The 18,173-nt window shown below is 37.4% G+C and overlaps 1 protein-coding gene across 3 annotated transcripts in view; it reads right to left on the bottom strand.

Annotated features, from left to right (window-relative positions):
• The window catches only part of SLC44A1 (solute carrier family 44 member 1), a 196,107-nt gene that overhangs the window by 30,762 nt on the left and 147,172 nt on the right, over nucleotides 1-18,173 (bottom strand). Inside the window, exons 15-16 of one of the 3 annotated variants that reach the window (XM_032418521.1) lie at nucleotides 17,355-17,435; nucleotides 10,933-14,321 (exon numbers count right to left, since the gene is read on the bottom strand). In XM_032418521.1, coding sequence (XP_032274412.1) covers nucleotides 14,298-14,321; nucleotides 17,355-17,435 — 105 coding nt within the window. In that variant the 3' untranslated portion in view covers nucleotides 10,933-14,297. The other 2 variants (XM_032418522.1, XM_032418520.1) reach the window with 2 other exon arrangements.

The following is an 18,173-nucleotide window of genomic DNA, read 5'->3' as shown; positions in this document are numbered from 1 at the left end:
ATCTAAAAAAAAAAAAAAAAAAGGAAAGAAATGGCAAGAATAGGCATGCTTGTCTTGTTACTGATCTTAGGGAGAAAACCTTGAGTCTTTCACCCCTGAGTATGATATTAGCTGTGTGGTTTTCTTTTTCTTTTTTTTTTTTTTAAGATTTTATTTATTTATTTGACAGAGAAAGAGACAGCGAGAGAGGGAACATAAGCAGGGGGAGTGGGAGAGGGAGATGCAGGCTTCCCGCTGAGCAGGGAGCCCGATGCAGGGCTCGATCCCAGGACCCTGGGATCATGACCTGAGCTGAAGGCAGACGTTTAACGACTGAGCCACCCAGGCACCCCAGCTGTGTGGTTTTCATAAACACTCTGTATCAGGTTGGGTAAGGTCCCCCCCTGCTACCACAGTGATTTTTCCCCCTAAAATGCTCAAATCATCAAGCACTCTCTTGCTTAAAATCCTTCAGTGAGTCTCCACTTTCTTCAGCATAAAATCAGGTCCTTGAGCATGGCACACAAGACCCTCAAGATCTGATTTCTGTTGAGTTCTCCAATTTCATGTCCCCACACCCATTCTCTGGGACAGATTCACAGACATGTCATTTCTTTATATACACTGTTCCTTCTGCTTGGAGCAGAGACACTACCTCCCTTTTGCAAAAGGTTTCTTTCCCTTACCACATCCCATCTCCCTACCCTTCCCACCTTCAAGTAGTCTCCATGCTGCTCCTGAGTGAATTCCATTAGAGCGTCTGGCACACTATATTACAATCATCTGTTCACCCCTTTGCCTTCCTAAACACTGTGAGACTTCGGAAGGCAAAGACTGGATCTCTCATTTCTGTATCCTTAGCTAATATAGGACTTGGTAAATGTCTTCAGAATAAACGAAGACTCCTTTCTGTTTTATTAACACTTAAGAATGTGTCTCTTAAGTCCTAACAGAGGAAGATCTGGGTAAGGATAAAGTCACACATTTAGTTAAAGACTCAGGAAGTTAACATGTTGGGACTTTATCAGCTCAGCACCTCCAAACCCAAATTTGACAGTCATATGCAGATTAATTTGGCTTTCACAGGCACTTGAATAATGCATACACTTACTTCCATCAAAGAATAATATTCTATAAATCTTGGTGCTTTCCTTTCGTTTCAGGTTGCCAGGAAGCTCAAAATATTAATGCCTTATTATGCTGTGACAATTAGTCCTAGAATCTAGCATATTTGTTTCTTCTTGCTTATCCTTTGCTCTTCTATTTTTTTTTTTTTAGAGTTTACTTATTTATAATCTCTATACCCAACACAGGGCTCAAACTCACGACCCTGAGATCAAGAGTTGCATGCTCCACCGATTGAGCCAGCTAGACACCCTTGCTTTTCTATTTTTAATAATCTTATTGTATATATGCCTTTTTGGAAAAAAAGTAGAGCATGAATATATAAACATACAAATACACCAAATATATTGCATTATTTCTTGTTAGTGTAGAAGTGCGCAGGTGATTAACAATTAGTAGAACAGAGTTACAGCCATTGAGACAGAGTTTGCCTGCAGTTACCTAAACTGCACAGCCATTTTTAGGTTGGGATCTCTTAATTGAAACCAGAAATTGGGTGGATTTCATCTATCAGGGAGTGAAAAAATAAATATTTTGTTGGCACAGAGAAGAATTTTCAGACCCTTAAACTCTTCTCCAACTAACTCCTTCTTATCATTACAGAAATTTTACATCAGATAGCATTAAGAAGAAAAGGTAAGTATTTCTGATATTCAGTGAAGTAGAGAAGCAGAGCCTGGATGAACCTGACCATCCGGTGCAAGCCCCTATCTTTAAATGCAGAGGTGACATGCACCACTCTGAGTGTAGAGCTCCACAATTTCTTTTTCTTTCTCCCCAGATCTAGCTGGTCACCAGGCCTGTTAGATTTCCCCCTGGAATATTCCTCTTCCCTTTCCTCCTCACTCCCAGTCTCCCTCTTCCTGTCCCAGGCTCCTGACAGCTTGTGGTTCAGGTCTAAATGCACAGCAAGACTCCTGTATCCTCTCCAGGGTCACAGCCACCGCTCGCTGCATATCCACATGTTCTTGGCTTAGGGCATGCTCAACAACTGGTGTTCTTTCACGTTGCTGTATGATCACTGCTATTCCTCTGAGTAGAATCTTCTCCCCTCCCACCATCTCTCCTATCATCATCTGGCTAATTCCTGCTCATCCTTCAAGTCTCGGCTCAAGGTAGCTTCTCCTAATGACCCCAATACCTGCCTATGTGCTCCCAAAACACCCTGTTCTCATCCTAACCTTCACTGCTATCTCCCTCATCAGGCTGTGAGCTCCTTAAGCTCAGGGAGTGAATATTGACCACTGGGTTCCAACATTATAAATCTGGCTGACCAGAGGAGGTCTCAGGAAATGCTTGTTGAATTAAAGTGAACATACCTAGCACACTGCTGTAGACATGCTTATTAGTAAATGCATCTGAAATGGGCCTCACTCGTTACATTTTCCGCAAAATGTGAGACATGGATCTCACCAACTCCCAGCAGTCTATGCTCTTTTTTTTTTTTAAACCTAATCCTTCTAAATTTATTAAGTCCCTCCCATTCCTTCCCCTGATCTTTCCCATGTCTAATTAAAAAAATATCCTTAATCCATTTGGATTTGACTTAGATTTGTTTTCAAACTGAAAGCCAATTGTCCTAAACACCGTTTATTAAATGAACTCTTTCTTTCCTTATTCATTTGAGGTATATCCTTAGTTTTTATGAAATTCTTATAAAAATATAATTTGTTTTGGGAACTATCTCTTCTACTCCATTAAATCTATTACCATATGGGTTTAGTTACTATCATTTTATTATACTTACCTAGCTATTTGCTTTTTAATGTGACTATGTTTTTTCATATTAAGAAATTATAGAGGAATATTTTAAACATACAGATAAGCAAAGAAAAAATTAAGTTACCCACAATCCCACAGAGATAACCATAATTACCATTTGGGTGTAAAAAGGGTGGCTTTCTTAGCGACTTCCACGTCACCACCTTGCCAGATTAACTGACATTCTGCACTCCCCTGTAGAAGGTACTGGTTGATGTCATAGCAGGCTGAATGTTCCTGGGGGCATGTGCACTCTGTTCACAGCCATCAGTGGACTATGCTTAGCAAGAGTCAGGTGTGTTTATTCCAACATGTTATGCCAGGTGCAGTGTTTATTCTAATGGTATGATTATTAATATTATACATATTGAAAAAAAAACAATGAGTATGAAGAGAGTAATTGCAAAGAAAACTAAGTTGAATGCTTTGGAAGGACTATAAAGATACTAAAAATATTACTCGCAAATTATGTGTATGTGAGAATTTTAAACAATGTAAAGAAATTATAAAAATCTGGGAGTCCATACACAGCTGGCTTCATAAACATGTCTAAACTCCTGATCCACTTCTAAAAACCATATTTCATTTATCACATTTTTAGGTCGTTACATTATTGGTGTGGTTAATGCAAAAAAGACAACAGAAAACTTCAGAGGAGTCAATCATAAAAAAGAACTATACCTGGGCGCCTGGGTGGCTCAGTTGGTTAAGCAACTGCCTTCGGCTCAGGTCATGATCCTGGAGTCCCGGGATCGAGTCCCGCATCGGGCTCCCTGCTCAGCGGGGAGTCTGCTTCTCCCTCTGACCCTCCCCCCTCTCATGCTCTCTCTCTATCTCATTCTCTCTCTCAAATAAATAAATAAAATCTTAAAAAAAAAAAAAAAGAACTATACCTATGTCAAAGATTAGCCAATGACTATTTACTTGTATTTAAAAATTTTTTTCATTAATAATGATTCTCTTCATTCACCAAATTTTTCAATTAACCGATTAACTACCAGTTCTTACAGAATTGCATCTACCATACCTTCAGTCATTTAAAAATGTACAAAAATATTGATTTACATAAATGAGATCAGGCTGCTTTATCCCTTTTTCATTGACTATAGACATTATGCCAAGTCATTAAATATTACACATTTTTAATACCTGACCAGTCCCTCCTATTAAAGTTCTAGTCAATGCTTCCTTTTATTAGACATGTAAAACTATGTACCTTTTTGACTTCCTCTTTGCAGGACTGACAGAAAACTAGCAGTTCAGTCTTATGCTCATCCTTGGGTTTCTTATACAGCTAATCTTCTTTTCTCAATTTTCATTTGCCTTTTATTTTTAATTTTAATTTTGTTGTTAAGTTGTTTTATTTTGTAAGCTGCGAGAATCCTTCCTGGCAGATGGACAGTAGATCAAACACAAATGCCTAGTATCCTGTCTCCAAGTGTAAAGTTATATGATGAGTATAAATAGTAAAAGCGTTTTTGTTTTGCCTTGAAGGCAATTCTTTACTCCCGCCTCTCTAGACTGAAATACTTGGCCAGGGAGCTTATAACTATCTAGAAAGCTTTAAGACTTCTATTGAAATTGCTGATAAGTCCACGAAATGGTCTAATAGCTTAGCTTTGCATTTTCTGAAAACCCAAATTTAATTGAGGTGCATCTTCTAAAGTTATTTTTCTCAGGATTTGAACAGTAAATGCGTAATATCAAATCAAAGGCACAAGGCTCTTCTTGCTTTCATTGCTACTTGCCACAACTAAAAAAATAATGTGAAGAGGCACTGATTAGTTTCACAGCACTTGATCAGAGATCTAAGGCCAAAGATTCTCGTACGACACTGGTTTCTTTCTGAATCTTTCAACGCCTGTACGAGCTTTAAGCTATATAGCTATTTGAAGCTCAGATTTCAATCCTAACTTACATATTAACCTAGAGTGCACAAATAGTATTCTTCCTGAAAGAAATCTTATTATTTTCTAAAATTGGAAATCGAATACAGAGTATACTTTTCCACGGCCAAACAGAGAAAAAAAATTCTGGGTACCTTTTAGGAGACGTGAGGCTTTTCACAGGCTCTTTAATCACTAGGTGGGCTATAGAACAAGAAATTGTGTAAATCTGCATCAGAACCACCGAAAAAAAGAATTAACAGTCTAGACTTATCAATATTCTTCAGTATGTCAAATACCTGCAGTATCTGAGGATGCCTCACAAATGTTCTATAACAACTTTTGGCAAGATGGTACAGATGAACATCTGGGGCTACGATCTGGGCATTATTCACATTTACTAAGGAAAAGCTGTCTGTACAGCAGCCTCTCAAAGTCCAAAATTAGGAAACAAATTAGGAGAGGTTTCCTGGTATTACAAAAGGTCTTCCACTTATGAACATCCCCTTCCTTATTCCTCAGTATCATTTAAAATACAATCCATTTTAAACAAGCTTGATTTTTCCAAGCTTTAATGGGGCACACACAGCCAACTGCGTAAATGAGGGCATACCACAGTTTCACAAACTCACGAACTCAGCACAGATCTAGGCTTCAAGTTACGTGCAGGGCACAGTACCAGGCAAAAGTGTTTTCCATTGTAAACCTTATCCAACAGGCTTTTTTCTACTCTACCTAATGACTTAATTCAGTTGCAACCTTAGTATTCACAGGGCAATTCAGACTCAAGCCTGGTTGGGCAGTGGATGAACTTTGTACTTCTTTAGTCTATAGCCCTTTTATATTTTGTACTTCAAAGACCCTAGGATATGCTAGGAGGGGCTAGAATGGAGGAGCTGGGAAATTTTAGGGCACCCTTGCAGCATAATGACCTAATCTGAAGGCAAAATGTTGCCCAGCATCACTTTCTATTGAAGAGTAGAATATGCTGCCCCAAAATATGACCTGTAGGATTTCAAAACATTTCACCTGCAAAATTCCATTTTGGTATATTGATCATTTTGAACTGTAGGTACTTGAAAAATAGCAAATGCAGGAAGAGGATTTCTCTGAACTCTCCTCATCTGCCTGAAGACAGATCCTCCAAAAGAAACTCAATTGTCATCAACTCCCTTCTTGGGAGGTTCATCAACCAGGGAGAACTGATTTATCACAGGAGACAAGAAGTCAACACCACACCCAGGAAAACTCTCTCACAAACTATCTTACCTCTCCTTTATTCTTCTCAGGGCCCACTCATCTTTCTTAAAAATCATCTCCTCTCCCCTAACAGACCTACCTCACGGCCCCTTCCCCTTCCCTAGTAAGATGGTATTTAAGCTTGAATTCTAACCCGTCTTGGTAGGTTACTCAATTTTCCTTGGGTCTTTCCCATGTACACACGAGGTATACATGTTAATAAATTTTTGCGTGTTTTTCTCTCATTAATCTGTCTTCTGTTATGGGGGGGGTCTCAACTAAGAACTCAGAAGGGTAGGGGGAAAATTATTTTCCTCCCTTCCACTACTATTAATCACCACCCTGGGCATGGGGAAGTGTTCCAACACAGTAGACAATGACATTCTTTCCTATAAAATTTTATTTATTACATAAAAAATTCTATACATTTGTTAGACTAAAATACAGTTTTCATTATAATTCTGGCAACTGAGTCAGTACACAGAGAAAACTTAGCATTGGATCAGCACTTTTTTTCTAGTTCATATTTCTGCACAAGAAAAACATTTCAAAGCTCCATTTCATATAGGCTCATTGTACTCTGAAGCCAGATGGAATTCCATCCAATTCAGAGCTCTTGGAAGTTAATTTCCCAGCAAGATTTGATAATTCCAGAAAGTTAATTGCTTAATATACATATTTTTAAAGTCCTCTGAGAGCATAATGCTCTGTCTGTAAAGTCTGCACTGTGTCAATAATGACAGTCACAAAGAGTAGGGCTACAACCGTGTCTGTGGGGCATGTTCAAGCACCTACATGTTTGTTTCCCCACCTGAATACAGTGTAGTGATGCTGGGATAAGGAGAAGCTCACAATAACGCTAAGGTAAAGGATCCCGAACTACAGAATTCATGGAAGGCTGAACTGTGATCCTAACAGTTCATAATGGACAGACAGGACGTGATACAAAAATTCATTTTGACACTATGAAATAGGATGCAAATGGCGAAAGAAAATGACAAAGACAAAAAAGGCATCAGGTTGAGAAATATGCAATACCATGACGTATTTCTCATGCTGGATCACACAGCAGTGAGCAATCGACACACACCGATGCGTGTTTTCTATTCATATCATCCCATATACTGGGCTGGGCCTGACACTGGATATAAGGCTCAGAGCCTGAGAGATTAATAGCAGGTCCCTATTGCACTGACTCATCTTAAAGCTCGGCTGCCTATTCTAGGAGCTCTATTCTAAACTCCCAAAGTTCAGATGGGCTGTGCCAGCAAGTACTTAAAGTTGGGCCTTTGGTCTTCAGAAGATACACTTTTGTCTTTGGTTGTTTCCCCAGAGCCCCTGTCATTTTGTTAGGTGCCCTCCATACTTTTCTCCCTACTTTTCTGTTTGTGGGTTGTAATGTTTTTCCTCCTATAATCAAATCAGCTAACAACCCACTGAACTTACGTCACTGGGTACAAGACCTGTTTGAAGTGCATTCAGTGGTCAAGAATATTCTGAGACAGTAACATTGAAACTTCTTTTCATTATGGAGCTCCCAGTACCCTTTTATAGGAAGAAGGAAGTCAGGAAACCTCAGCAACCCACCATAATCTTGTTGCACTAAGGCAACACAGAAGAAAGGTAACTTTCCCCATGCTAAGTCTCCGAAAATCAAAACTAGCACAAAAACAAGAGGAGCCAAAAAGAACTTCTGATTACAGACTACTGGAACCCAGAGGATGGGGAAGATTTCCTTAAGAGTCTATGTCTCACATCATCAGCCCCCAACGCTGTCCTATTATTGTCTCATTCCTGTGAGGTATCTAACACAATTTATGAATCCTGGCCTGATGATCAATGGTAAATAGAGAGAGTGCTCACATTTTCTAGTGGCAGGTAGAATGGTCCGTGGGATGCTGGCTGGAGCTTCCTCTCAGTTCCGTGCCCATTTATTCAAGTCTTCTTTTCAGTCCTTACTTTTACTCACACAGAATGATTTAACACAAATTCCTGAAAAAAATAACTAACTCAAACTACATTCCAATTGGACAGGATGGGTGGATCAGATTCAGATGTGAAGATCAGAACATTCTAAGTTATACACGTCTACAACAAAAGGAATATCAAATGCAGATACTTACACTGGACTTAGGCCCTTTTTCACCCGTTATGGGAATTTCCACCCACGGCCTCTCCATTTGCTACTGTGGAAGGTTCATTAAAGCTCTTCTGGAGGTGTGGGGTGGGGGAGGGAGCTGACTTTCCTCCTTTCTTCTCCAGCCAGTTATGAGATTCCCACTGCTTTCTTCAGCTTGAAAATGTAGGCAACGGTTTGATGTCTGACTACAAATCATGACTCACTGGAATCAAATCTTAAAAGACCTTTAAACTCCTTTAAGGATTTCTGCCTGCTCTTTTAAGGGCCCTACGGGCCCTCCATGTAGATGCGGCACCCTTACCTAATAGTAAGGTTGAGATGTGAAAAAATCCACATGCTTCCCGAAGAAGCTGAGGTGGATGTGGGGGAGTGGAGACACAGTCTCATGGGCAGAGTGGCCAAAGTCTGCTGTAGTGGGGACTAGAAAACACTCAAAACAAAAAAATACCTCCCTGATTAAAGTAGGGAGAAAAATAACTTTTGAATTCCCTTCCTCCCCCCCCCCCCCCCAGTATCTGCCCCTCCAACGTTCCACTAAAATGTTGTGAACTATACTGAGTTTGCTAATTTCTCATCATCTTCAACTGTTCTTGGTCATAATGACATATATTTTTAGACAGTGATCTACTGATAACATTTGTCTTATCTGAGCAACAATAAAAAAGAATCAAGTGTTTTGGTAGATGGATAATTGTAAGGATTCCTTCCTTATTCACTTCTTAGATTTTCTTGTCTGCTGCAAATAATTTGGTAGCTTGCCAAAATCCCTCCCCGACACACACCATCACACCTCCAAGGAATGAAATCTTAAATGTCTTGAAGATTTGGTGTTGACCATTTTCTTACTCCTTCATATTAGTGTGGTTTCTATTTCCAAAGCTAGTACTAAATGAAAGTCTTCAGGTTATACAAATAATTCCAAGTTAGAAGTTCGTTAGTACCATATTAGAAGTATTTTTAGTGGAGGCCTAATCACTACTTTATTTCAAAACATGTTATCAAACCAACTTTAGAGGAGCCTTTGATTTGTGTGCATTGGACCCTAAGAGGATGGTGGGGTGGAGGCTGGCCCTGAAATTCTATTACCATTTTAAATGTTCATAAATGTGCTATGTGCATATGAGAGAAAGAGTCCATTGCTTTCATAAGCTTCTCAAAGGGGCCCATAGTCCTCTCAAAAGATTAAGAATCTGCTTATGAATATCAAATATTAAATTCAGGTCTTAGCAAATAAAAGTGAAAATTTTCCGAAACATTTGGGAATTACAATGTTTTCATATTCAGCTAGATCTTTCTTGACTAGACTTTGAGTAACCTAAAAGCTTTATTATTCTGAATGCCCTGGCCTGGAGTATTTATTCCTCAGGAAATCATTTTAGTTATAAAACTGAGTATCAAAATGGAATAAAATTGCTTAATATTTTGGTTCCTAATAATTTCATATCTTTTCCACAAATTTACTAATGAATTCCTTTAGAAAATATCAAACTTAAATCCTGTCCATGTAATTTACAAAAGTGGTCATTGTTCATGCAATACTGAAACTGAAACATTTGTCTTTTTTTTTATGCATATAAAAATCATGAAGATGGGAAGGAAGAAAAGGTACTATAGTATTTCTATAGAAAGGTTTTCCACAGGAATTCTCAAATTTAGAAACTTTGCATTGAAGTTTTCTATAAGAAAGATATTTTAAAAGATTTGAATCTTGGATTAAAATTTTCCTCTTAAAATGTGGAGAATAAGAATTTGGCTCACATTTATGAAATCTAAATGGGGAAAATGTGCTATTTTAAATTGACAAATGTATACAACATACTTAGTTTTTTGTTTTGTTTTTGAAGTTTGTTACAAGCTTACAAGGGTCCTGCTTTCAAAATTTAGGCTATGTGCCACTAATCAAAGATGAGCTAATTCCAAAAGCAGTCACTGTATCTGAACAGTGCCTACTTTTCAAAAGGGCTAATATGCATCCTTAGTACATAAAGATACATGAATATGCATTTAAAGCAAAAGACAATCTATGCTGTGAATTTATAATACGCAAATCTCTGCTTTATGTGTATTTACTTATGAACCTGCAATTTTCCAATATATATTCACAGACCACGTCTTAACAACTCTAGGCAAGCCCTTATAGTGCATTCCTATCTGTCAGATGGAATATATGAAAAGAATACAAAAATTAACTGTGGCAGGTGAAAGCCTCCAGACTCTCAGGATTTTTTTTTTTTTTTAAGTAGCAATAAGAAAAGCAGTAGAGAACTTATTGCAAGGTGAAAGCTTAAAGACTTTTCTGAAGGTAACTTCTCACAGGCTATGTTAAGGCTACTGGAAACTCCAGAAATTCAGATGAGAAGGTTACTGACCAAAGATAAAATAAAATGCTTGGGTCACCATAACTGGCAGCTCTGGTTTTGGAAATGACCCCACAGTCCTATTTTGCAGGTGGGGTGGGTTGGGGTGGGGATCTCTGGAAATGGCCTTTATTAGCTAGTACTGTGCATGGTGGAAATGGTTGAAGCTTCGGGCGCACTGATATGGCCTGATATTTGGTGCCCACAGTTTTGGTGGGAGAAGCATCACTCTGTATAAAGAAGCAGCTTAGGACCAGGATAAAGGAAGGGGTCATCTCTTCACTAACCCCTACTGGGATGAAATCCTGAAACTGCCCTGGAAAGACAAGGGCCCTTGGCAGATACCAAGGTCAATAGTATCGGAAATCAGCAGCTTAATGTTCTTTGCTGAAAAAAGAAAATACAAGAGTAAGGGAACATCTCTACAAAGAAAAAAACTTATCTCCAGCATAATTTTGAAAGAGACTCAGTGAGTGCCTCCTCCCCAACCATTATGGAAAAAGTTTGGGGACCAAAACACAGTTAAGCTACTTACATTGCAGTAACGTAGGACTTAATCATGCTATAGGATAGGATAAAAGCTCTAATCCTAAACATTAAGCATTGCATTAAATGGTTTAAAGGAACAACCTGCTTTGAGCTCTGCTCATCCATGTAAGGATTATATAATCTCAATGCCCTAGCTAAATTCCTAATGTTTACCTAACGTACTGGTTAGGCCTCCCGTAGAAGATCGGTCTCTTGGATTTATACTGAAATATAACCTTTTTCCTCCCATTTTATATTACAGCATCACTGACTCTTGAGGCAGGAGCCTGCAAAGTCTAATCCTGTGCGCGAGCCTTTTGCTGAGGGCAGAACCCACAGTGGTGCTCTGGTCACCACGATCACCATTTACACGAGTGGACCGTAACTGTACCCTGGAGATGTCAGTACTGAACACGATTTTGAAGATCCACCACAGAAAAAGACACAAACCACAACACAGAGTCAATGGCTTATAAAATTATTCAGGTCACCACGTATCACGGATAATTTTTGTTCTTCACCTATTCTTCTCACTTGGGCAGAAGATGGGAGGCAGTGAGCGAACAGCAATAAGGCAGCCCAGAGCTAGCTGAAGAATGACTCGCAATGAATGAAAGAGGCAGCAGGAATATCCAAACATAACCTCAAAACATTGAAATATTGTTAAAAAGCCTCTGTGAGGCTTTATAAAATGTATCAAGGAATGAAGCTCATATGAGAGTGATATTCTATATGTTAAATATCTCTCTGTGTGTGTCTCTGTAACATATATATGCAGAGATGCATATATCTACTTACATGGCACACACATTTACTTAGGGAAAACAGCCTGGCAATTAATTTGGAACTCAAGTGACATGGTTACACATAGATCATAATTTCTAAACACAAAGTTAGTAGAACAAAATTTATTTGTAAAACAGGACCTGTTATATAAAATGGCACACAATCAAGTTATACAAAAATACAAAATTTCTTTCTGATTACAGTTCTAGTTGCAAATGATAATTAGAAAGCATTCCTGGTGGCTTCCAAATAGCTGAGATTGCGAGCAAATGGAACAGGGGAACAGCAAGAGTCCGTGATGCTGGGATGTCCAAGTGAGTAGAACCTAATTTCCAAATTCAAGACTTCCATCAGGTCACTTTGGAGGGACATCTCCTAAAATAGCTAGCTCCTAGAATAGAATGTCTTCTGTTCTGATACTCATCTTCCAGACTTTTTCCAATCCTAAATTTAGTTCCCAATGTTTCTTAATGTCCAAAATCTGTGTGGCTATGAAACAGAAGGTATTCTGAATTTTCTTACATGATTTGCTCTCTCATCTATTTGGATAATTGTTAGTTACATCATTATATTTATTCCATTTCAAATGATACAAAAAGAGTACAATGAAACTGTCTGGCAATGTTAGATGTTAACTTCTGGAGAATTATTGTTTCAAAATAGCTATTCTCACAATGTTGGTTTCCCAGTTCTTGCCAAGATATGAGCTCTTAACTGTGTGTGTGTGTGTTTTGTTTTGTTTTTTTTTTTAAATCCAGACTCTTATTGCAAATATTCTGAAAAATCAGAAATATTACATGAGCTTTGAAAAGAAACCAAGGCATTTAGCAAATTTTAGCCTAGCTAGAGTAAAGAACACGGATACTAAAAAAAAAAGAAAAGAAAAGAAGAAAAAATACAATTTACCTTTTGCAGCAATTTAAAGGTCTAACCCTTTGAAAGCAAGCACATGAGCAAACCGCTGCTTATTAAGCCCTAGTGACATTAATTGAATGCATTTCCATAATACCGGTCTAATTCACTGTCTAATTCTGGTAAGAGGCAATGCTTTCTTTCAAAAGATTCTTCTTCCATGGAATGATAAAATGCTGAGGCTTTTTTTTTTTTTTTTTGTACAGAGCCTGTATTTAGTGCAATAAGTTTAAAAAATTTGCTCTGAAATATTTACTTTACATTAACAAAAATAGCTTTTTTTAAAAAAATCGTAACAAAAAGGAGTTATCGCATAAACAGATCATGAATTATTCTTAGCAAATTACACTTTTTTTTTCTTAAAGCATTCACCATTACAATAAGCAGAACAATGGAATATTAGCCATTCATATCTGGTAAGCTTCAGGAATAAAAAAGAAAAACAACGAGAAACAAAAAAAACCCAAACCCATTCCCAAACAAAAAGAATATTCAACACTTGAGGATGAAAACATAACCAATTCTTCAGTTAAACATTGTAGAATTCTGGATACTTAATGAATTGCCAAGGAGAGGAGCACCTGCCAGTATGTTTTCGGGTTTTACAGCAAGCATTTGAATAAAATGGCCACTTAGCCTGAAGCCACTTCAGTTCCTTAGAAGCAGAAGCCCAAGCACTGGAATTTGCATGTTTCTCTCTCCCCTTCTTTTTTTATTCCTCCCAGCATTACTTAATCTGCAAATCAATACACGGAAACTTAAAGGCTAAAGTTGCTGGGCGCCCCAGCTTCCCTTCAAATCAGGCACACCAATCTGTGGAGGATGCTACTAAAGTAAAAAATGAAAGAAAGACAAACTGTAAGAACAAAGTTTGCATAAGAAAGATTATCTACCCTTTTCTTTTTAACCTACTCTCTTATAGAAGCTTAGGGTAAACTACAAATACCTGAGGAGTTGGTTACTTTTTAATGTTGGCTGACAAATGCATGAGCTATTATGAAAATTCCCATATTGAGTCCACTAGTATGTTTCTAAAAGTAAAATGACATGGCTTCTTTGATTGGGGAAAAATGACTGGAGTATCTCCTTATTTATCTGAAAGCATATGCCTAGTCTCACCGGCTAGGACTTATGCATCAGTAAAATAAGACCTTGATTTTTATGCACACATCAGGGAAATCACCCCTGAATAAACTTTAGACAGAGAATTCGGTACAATCATTTTACCTAATTTAAATAACTAAAGTTAAAATCTCCTCTAAGTTATTAAAAATGTTAATCAGATATGAATCTTAACATTTCCATTAAGACAATTACAATTGAAAACATTAAATGACGGCAGTTGCCTTGTAAAAGCCACCCGTATGAAAGGAGTACATGTTTGACAAAAATAAGCATAAAAAAGGTATTAAATCCCTGTTCCTTTTCTCTGATTTTGGCTGATTATGTGTGTGTGTGTATATACATATACATATATATACACACATACATATACATATATACACACACCCACACACACAAATACATAGTTATGTGTATATATTGTTTTGGAATGTCAATGGGTTCCATAACGGTCGGCTAGGTTCAAGCAGAACTTGCTCCCGAAGCCTAGAAAACAAAGTCATACAGAGTACAATCTTAGACAATTACCATTAAAAGGAGATCATGAATGATGTTACAAATACATAGATGGTCACAAGCGGCAACAAAGCAAAATGGACTGAGAGCCCTTCTCCCCGAACCTATATTCCAGGGGCTGCAATTCCTATGAATATTGAAAGTCACACTTCCTTCTGGGTCATCTTTGAGATATGCAGCGAATACGTCTCTGGCCTATGTTGCTACAGTGTCCAGGTTTTTTCTCCCTTTCCTCTATAAATTCTTTCCGGTACGCAGAGGGCCGGAAAGTCTCTTTCTTAAACTTCTACAACACATTTGATCAATTTTTCTAAAATCATTTTCAAAGATGTATAGGATGACCTCACAAACCTTCAAAGTTTCCTTAACTAGTGAGGTTCTCTCAAAAAAAAAAAAAAAAAAAAAAAAGAAAGAAAAAGAAAAAAGAAAAAAAAAGGAAATAGTCCAAGAGGAAAACTGGAAGTCCTTATGTTTAGTTCAATGATCCCCTGTCAAAAGGGAAATCTAAAACATCATTTTTTCCTGAACATTATCCTATAGGCTAAAAGTAAACCCTAAATTAAAATATCCCATTAAGAAAGAAGATAGACCAGTGAACTTAAAGAGCAGGTTGTACAGATACGACAAAATAGGTATGATGCTTTCACAGAACTTTCATCTATGGGAATAACATGTGAATTAAAACAAGCAAATACAAATAAGCAATCCTAAATTCTACCAATCCCTAAACTTTAGAGAGGAATTTCTCAGATAATTATTTAGGGACACATCCAAGATGGTGGTCAACTGTTACCATGCTAATGCAAAAGAGGGATAAGAATTAGAGGTATTGATTATGCTTAAAATATTTAACTACTCTGTTAACAACATCTCAACTTCTCTCCTGGGAACTTTTTAAAACATATAAAACATCATTCTCAGGGATCAAATGCTATAATGTCCAAAGCACCAGAAGAACAATGCACGTAAAAGATATATTTTGGGACAGAGTGGAGAGTTTTGTCATTAATCTGCAAGCAATGAGCTGATGAACAACATAAAATAAAAGCAAAAAGTGAATGAAGATTTTAAAGCAGTGTTTGAGTTAAGGGACATTAATTTAAAACTGAAAGCAATATTAGGGGAGAAAAATCTTTCTAAATTCTTCGCTTCTGGTAGAATGCCACATAACTTGGGCAATTCTCCTAGTATTATTACCTATGAATTGGGGTTTGGTAAGGGAAGGAATACTTGCATTCTGGTCTACCACAATTTGTCTTTCACTAAAGGATAATGCAGAAATACATGCCAATTCATAGTTCAAACTAAGCTAGTCTAGACCTCCACATATTTCTCCATTTTGAAAAATGATTATTACTGACAAATGATTTAATAGAAGTGTCAACCACCAGAAGACAGAAAGTGGTGGGGGGTAAGATAGTTTACATTTTAAGATTTTATATTTTACCTTTTTAAGTTATAGGCTAGGAACCTTATTTACTGAACAAGTAAGATAAGCCAAGAGCGACAAGAAGAAAGCCTTCCTCATTTACCCATGCCACCAGAAGGTTGGCAAGAATCTTTACTGTTGTTCTGTCAGCCAGGGTCAAGTAAGGGGGATACAGAAAGAAAGGGTACGGAAGGCAAGTAACCAGACTGGGGGCACTGTTGATGGTACCCCTTGCCCACTCAATGCAGTTCTGGCTGATGCATGCTTAAAACTAAGAGTGCTACATAATTTACTTACGATTAGAGTGATCTCTACCTTGGGAACTAAACATTGAAGGTTTGACTTTATAATCATCAGTGCTATTAAAAGCAACACCAAAATAGGGCCTGGAAGGGGTTATGGAGGAAAGAGTTTATATCTAAACATTCTGCTGAGGCTTTAATTTAGGTTGAATATGTAATTATCTTGCATATACATATAGCCTCCCTTCCCCCTACCTTAAACAAACCCATTCCTTTACTCTTATATACTTAAATGGGCTTGTTTTATATTACGTATTTCTCAAGATGGAAACCTATGAAATCAACCACTTATTAAACTAGAAAGAAGAAAGAAGAGTCTTCATCTCACACTTTTGGACATTATGTGCAATTAGAAGGCATGTTATTTAAAATGAACTGTTTAAGGAGGTAGGCAATTATATAATATTTTGAAGTCACATGCTCTTTAAGAACAATACATTTGTAAAATAGGCAGTAATTACACAAACATATGTGAGAGACATCTGTTATTATGCAGAGGTGAGAATATCTGTGGGAAAAGCAACTCAGGATTCTCTTACACTGACTAAGTTTCTTCTTGTCAAATGAAAGTAGAGTACTTATAATACATATGTATCACTGAGCAGAGATAATTTATCTTTCCCACAATTAAGCTGAGGCTAGACAAGACCAGGTTGTCTTACTGAGTGGGAATGTGAGTGTTGATGGAAATAACCTTGTTTTCTACTGAAAAATAGCTTAAGAAACAAAGAAAGTACAATCCAGGCAACAGAAGAAAAAGCGAAGGATAAAAGACAGCAACATAAACAAACCAATATTAAAAAAGTGGGGGATATGAATTTTAGCAAGTTGAAAGGAATTATTATCACCTTCCAAAAATGACAAAAATCAAACTGTCAGTTTAAGTGTACAACCAAATGTTCAGTCTGATGAAAACCAAATACTGACAGTTAAAAAGAAAAACAACAACAACAACAAAAAAAAAACCAAAACACACCCCCCCACCCCAGAAATGGCAATACTAGTTTAGGGACAAAAATAGCCCCTTCCCCACCATGAGCACTGAAAAAGATGCTGTTCCTTTCAGCTTACTTTTACAGAAGGTGGTCTCAGTTGTGACAAGAATTCTGCCATCCAAGTGATGGGTAAACACACAAACAGAAAGAGCAGTACATCCTGCGTGATACAGATAATAACAGCTTCTCCCGAAGAAGTGCAGTCAGTGAAGACAGAGAGAGAGAGGAAGTGAAAATGAAACTCTTGGAGGCCGGCCACCTCCTCATGTCCACCTACCATCGGTTTTAGCTCTCTGGCATCAGCAACGCCTCCCTTACCAGCTTCTTTCATTGCTTTTCTACTGTTTTCCACAAACTCCTGCAAAATATGGACCAAATGGCATAAATTCTTAGGTCCTTTCAGACTGTGGTTGGTAGATGAATCCTAAGGAGCATTTACATTTTTGGATTCAATGTTAGTAAAGGGATGGCCTAAAAACATAGCAATAAATAATATTTAGTATCCTACACAAGAGCTGCTAAGTTTGTGTGGGTAGGCTGCAATTTGTCAAGATGAAATCTTTTTTCCATCCATTCATTGGTACCATTGCACTTAGGTTCAAAGAGAGAATGTTACTTCTATTTGGAAGAGAAAATACCTAACTTTTTTTTTTTTTTGAAGAGGACTATTTTCCCATAGATTATTGTTTTATTTGTTGTTTTACTTCTTCCGTATCAAGGTTAAACAGAACAACAAGAGCATTTCACTCCAGAAGACCTCTCTTTAAAATAACCCTAGAAGGTAAAAGAAAGCATCGATACCACTAAAGTCAAAATACTGTTTTTACCAAACCATAAATAAGCTACTTAAAAAAAAAAGTCTATCTGGCTTTTTGAAATTACTCCATAAAGCAGGAAGACAGGAAGTAACAACCAGAATCTATGGCCAAAAGTAGCTAAAATGGGATTATGCCCCGAAGGAAACAATTCTATCTTGTCAAAGTTTATGGAGCACTTCTCCATTAAATATCCTCATTATTCTTACAGAAAAAACTAAAAGAAGAAAAAGTGTATTTCTTTTACTCAGCTTTTGATCAGGTGTTTAAAAAACAAAAAC

The sequence above is a fragment of the Phoca vitulina genome, unplaced genomic scaffold (genome assembly GCF_004348235.1).
Source record: "Phoca vitulina isolate PV1807 unplaced genomic scaffold, GSC_HSeal_1.0 scaffold21, whole genome shotgun sequence".
Classification (NCBI taxonomy): domain Eukaryota; kingdom Metazoa; phylum Chordata; class Mammalia; order Carnivora; family Phocidae; genus Phoca; species Phoca vitulina.
This window is presented reverse-complemented; position numbering and strand designations above follow the sequence as displayed.